Here is a 3,353-nt window from a genome sequence, read left to right as displayed (position 1 = left end):
TTTATACAGGGAATTCTCTTTATTTTATGCTATTTTTTGTATAATTCCTGAATTTGCTCCCAAAAGCGTATGTAACCAAGTATACTTCCTAATGTTCACATTGTGAAAGTAAAAGTGGAGCCGGCGATTATTCCTGTTTGCCAGCAATTAGTCAGCCTCGCAGTGTGGTCACCGCACCGGCCAGTGTGCTGCAATGGAGTCTCACAATCTATTTCTGTTCCCATTTGCATGAATTGTTCAAGAAAGTAAATACCACAATTGTCTCCATTTACTTCACACACAGTTTATTTTACAGCAGGTTATAAAAAGTAACAGGACAATAAAGTTTAATAAGTTAACATTTTACATCACAATGTCACATTCACATATTCCGGCTCAGTCTGGAAATATTACAGATTAGAACAATGTTTATCTTCATAAGTGCGAATAAGAGCATAAAGTGACGTGCAGAATGTACGAGAGGAGTCACAGAATATACACGAGGAACATAAGACACTTCTGTAATGACTGATACAACGGATTCTATGTATTATTCCGCAGATTGATGTGAATTACGACCGTATGAATAAATGGTTATGGACCTCACAGACATAATACAGCACAGTGTTACTAAGCTCTTAAAACGTTTTGGTGAAGAAATTCGGAGCGTTGTCTTTAAAGTGATTATATTCATCTGATCCAGCCACCAATACAGTTGCAGGAAAAGTCCTGGGACGTTCTGGGTCCTGGAAAAGAAGCACAAATGGTGTAAGAGAAGAGTGATAATTTCTCTTCAGCAGGATTACAGGCTGCAATCATATTCATATTGGCTATCTACCCCCCATTGAGAAAGCAAGGGAACGAAACGCGCATCAGGGGCCGCAAGGAGTGGTCAGGACCTATTATGGGTAAGCAGCTGGATATGTGCTATGGCTTTTCATGTTACAGACATAATTAGCAGCTATTTAGGCTTTCATTTGGTGATATCTGTTTGCATTCGCAATATTTATCTACCCAGCTTTCCTAGGTTCAAATTTTCATCCTGAACCGATCCCTTGCCTACCTTGATGTCTCCTCCATTTGTATGTACTATGTTCATATGTACTATGTCTAATCTGATTTTATTGTGATTTTTATAATAAATATTATATGTATATCCTTTTTTGTGGCTTGTGGTTACTCCTTTCAGCTTGTGGTTTTGAAATCATATTCAATCTTCTGGGTTTGATTGCTTACCTCAACAGGATAAGCTGTCGTAGGAACATAACGGATGACAAATCCACATCTTCTTCTGTCTGACATGTTGGGTTCACTGGCATGTACAGTCAGACCATCATGGACCTGTCAGTATGGATGATGGAGAGGTTGTTCAATACACAAGTCTTACACATTACACTTGGCTCATTACATGGAAAATTTACATGGAAACTCCTCATCAACAGGTTTCAATTTCTGCTGACTGGTCATAGATTCTAATATTTGTCCATCTATACATTCTTCTCTGAGATTAGGATTTATCCATCGAGATGACTCTAGATGATTTATCTACATAGCAGGCAGCATCATGGACATGACATACATCTCATACATATCCAGTGCTGGTATCCTCCAATACGGCACATTCCCGTTCATGCTTATTAGACATTAAATTATATTTAACTGATTGATTTTCTCACTACATATTTCTAAAAAGGACATTTCTATTGTTTCAGTACATAGGATGAATCTGTAACAGAAGCAGTGGTGCTCTGCGTACAGACAGCCACACAAAATGAATTCCTCCTGTACCAGTTATGACTTGTATTGTTCAAGATTATTGTACTTGTTTTTATTATGTATACCCCTCCTCACATGTAAAGCGCCATGGAATAAATGGCGCTATAACAATAAATAATAATAATAATAATAATTTCACTGTCAAATATTAAGGGACACGAATGACAATAATTCCATTCTGCATCATTTAATAAGCACATCCGTGTAACGTCTCTGTAGGATTATTTTGTACTTACAGACATTTGACCAGCTTTAAGCGGACACTCAACCAGATCTTCTACATTCACCAGGTGTTCTGGGATCTCCTGGTTTGTGGTCAGCATGTTCCCGGGGATCTCAGCGATCCTGTGCTCCAGAATACCTTGTTTATGACTCTCTGGGGTGTTACACATGACAAATAATGCATAGAAGTTTTAATGTAAATTCATATACAAAAAAGAATATTTTTTTAGTATTTTTACATTTAGCAATTAGAGAAAAAGCCAAAGCAAGAGCATACCTGGAATGATTTGTAGGACTCCATTTTCTGCATCAACATCATCAAATGCCAGCCATACAGAAGCCACTGGTCCTCCTTCAAACCCCCAGTATCTGTAACAATGTAAGGAAATACTGTTTAGGGTCTATATTCATAAGAAGATCTTATTTATTATCTACCAGCTTCCATACTCACTTGATATCCTGATGCCAAGCAACGTAGGGAGGAGTGTTATCTTTGTGTGGAACCTCAGAGGAGGGATATTTACAGATAAATCTTGAGTCTAAAAGGATGACGTTAAGGCCCAATACTGCGGTGATAGCTTTCAGTAGATTGGGATGGGCGGCGAGATTCATCACCCACTCATACTGCATGTGGATGTTGTGTAGATTGTACTGAGTGTACTCTTTACCTGAAATATAAGATATATGGGAATAAGATCATGACCGCAGTGATTAGCACATACGTAGATATATTATTTCTTCAACTCAAATATATTCTTTTTTGAAAAAAATATTCTGATCATCATGGATAAATGTGCAATAAAGCCGACAGATCCCTCAATGCAATGTAAACTGGAAACTTACCAAACTTCTCTTCCAGCTTCATATGTTCCTTCTGAGCAAGGTGCAATTCCTTCTCATCTAATACATCAACTGCAGTCAGGAAACCATTGGCGTCATAGACATCCTTCATCTGGTTAGTGTCAGTCTTCATAGTGTATTTAGTGGGATGCTTTCAGCTATAGTGAAAATGCCTACACCCTGAGCGGATAACTGTGAGCGTATCACACTGACTTATATACTACTTCACATCTGATAGCTGCCCAACCCAGGACGCGATTTCTAAGAACAGGTTATTTTACTTTTTATGTTTTCGTTTCCTGCATGGCATAGTAAATATTATAGCCCTGAGTTATACATTCTGAAGTCTCATGAATACATCACATTCTGAAACTCAGAGACCAGAATTTCCTTGTTCTATCCTTCATGCATCATCACAGCATGATTGTGACTTCATTGTGGTGAGATCTGGTCCTGGAAATTCCATATCAGGAAGCAAGTGCGAGATATGTTAGAAGGTTTAGCAAAAGCAAGCAACTGATTTATTTACATGTAAT

At 38.0% G+C, this 3,353-nt stretch overlaps 1 protein-coding gene across 1 annotated transcript; it reads right to left on the bottom strand.

The window, feature by feature from the left end:
* Nucleotides 1–267: 267 nt before the first annotated feature.
* LOC138667235 (phytanoyl-CoA dioxygenase domain-containing protein 1-like) lies at nucleotides 268–2,992 on the bottom strand. The gene is made up of 6 exons (XM_069755500.1): nucleotides 2,821–2,992; nucleotides 2,429–2,645; nucleotides 2,255–2,346; nucleotides 1,992–2,131; nucleotides 1,216–1,320; nucleotides 268–725 (listed from the first exon to the last, which is right to left on the bottom strand). Exons 1-6 carry the CDS (start codon nucleotides 2,948–2,950, stop codon nucleotides 618–620), a joined length of 792 nt encoding a protein of 263 aa, XP_069611601.1. The 5' UTR covers nucleotides 2,951–2,992; the 3' UTR covers nucleotides 268–617.
* Nucleotides 2,993–3,353: the final 361 nt, after the last annotated feature.

Source organism: Ranitomeya imitator, chromosome 2, assembly GCF_032444005.1.
Source record: "Ranitomeya imitator isolate aRanImi1 chromosome 2, aRanImi1.pri, whole genome shotgun sequence".
NCBI lineage: Eukaryota > Metazoa > Chordata > Amphibia > Anura > Dendrobatidae > Ranitomeya > Ranitomeya imitator.
Note: the sequence above shows the minus strand (reverse complement) of the source record. Positions and strands in the feature narration are given on the sequence as shown.

What these genes read in the sequence shown, in the direction of transcription:
- LOC138667235 (XM_069755500.1), bottom strand. Translation starts at nt 2,950, where the DNA reads ATGAAGACTGACACTAACCAGATGAAGGATGTCTATGACGCCAATGGT. An exon ending in GAAGCTGGAAGAGAAGTTTG is followed by an intron (nt 2,646 to 2,820) that starts GTAAGTTTCCAG and finishes CTTATATTTCAG; the next exon opens with GTAAAGAGTACACTCAGTAC. An exon ending in CGACAGCTTATCCTGTTGAG is followed by an intron (nt 726 to 1,215) that starts GTAAGCAATCAA and finishes CTTCTTTTCCAG; the next exon opens with GACCCAGAACGTCCCAGGAC.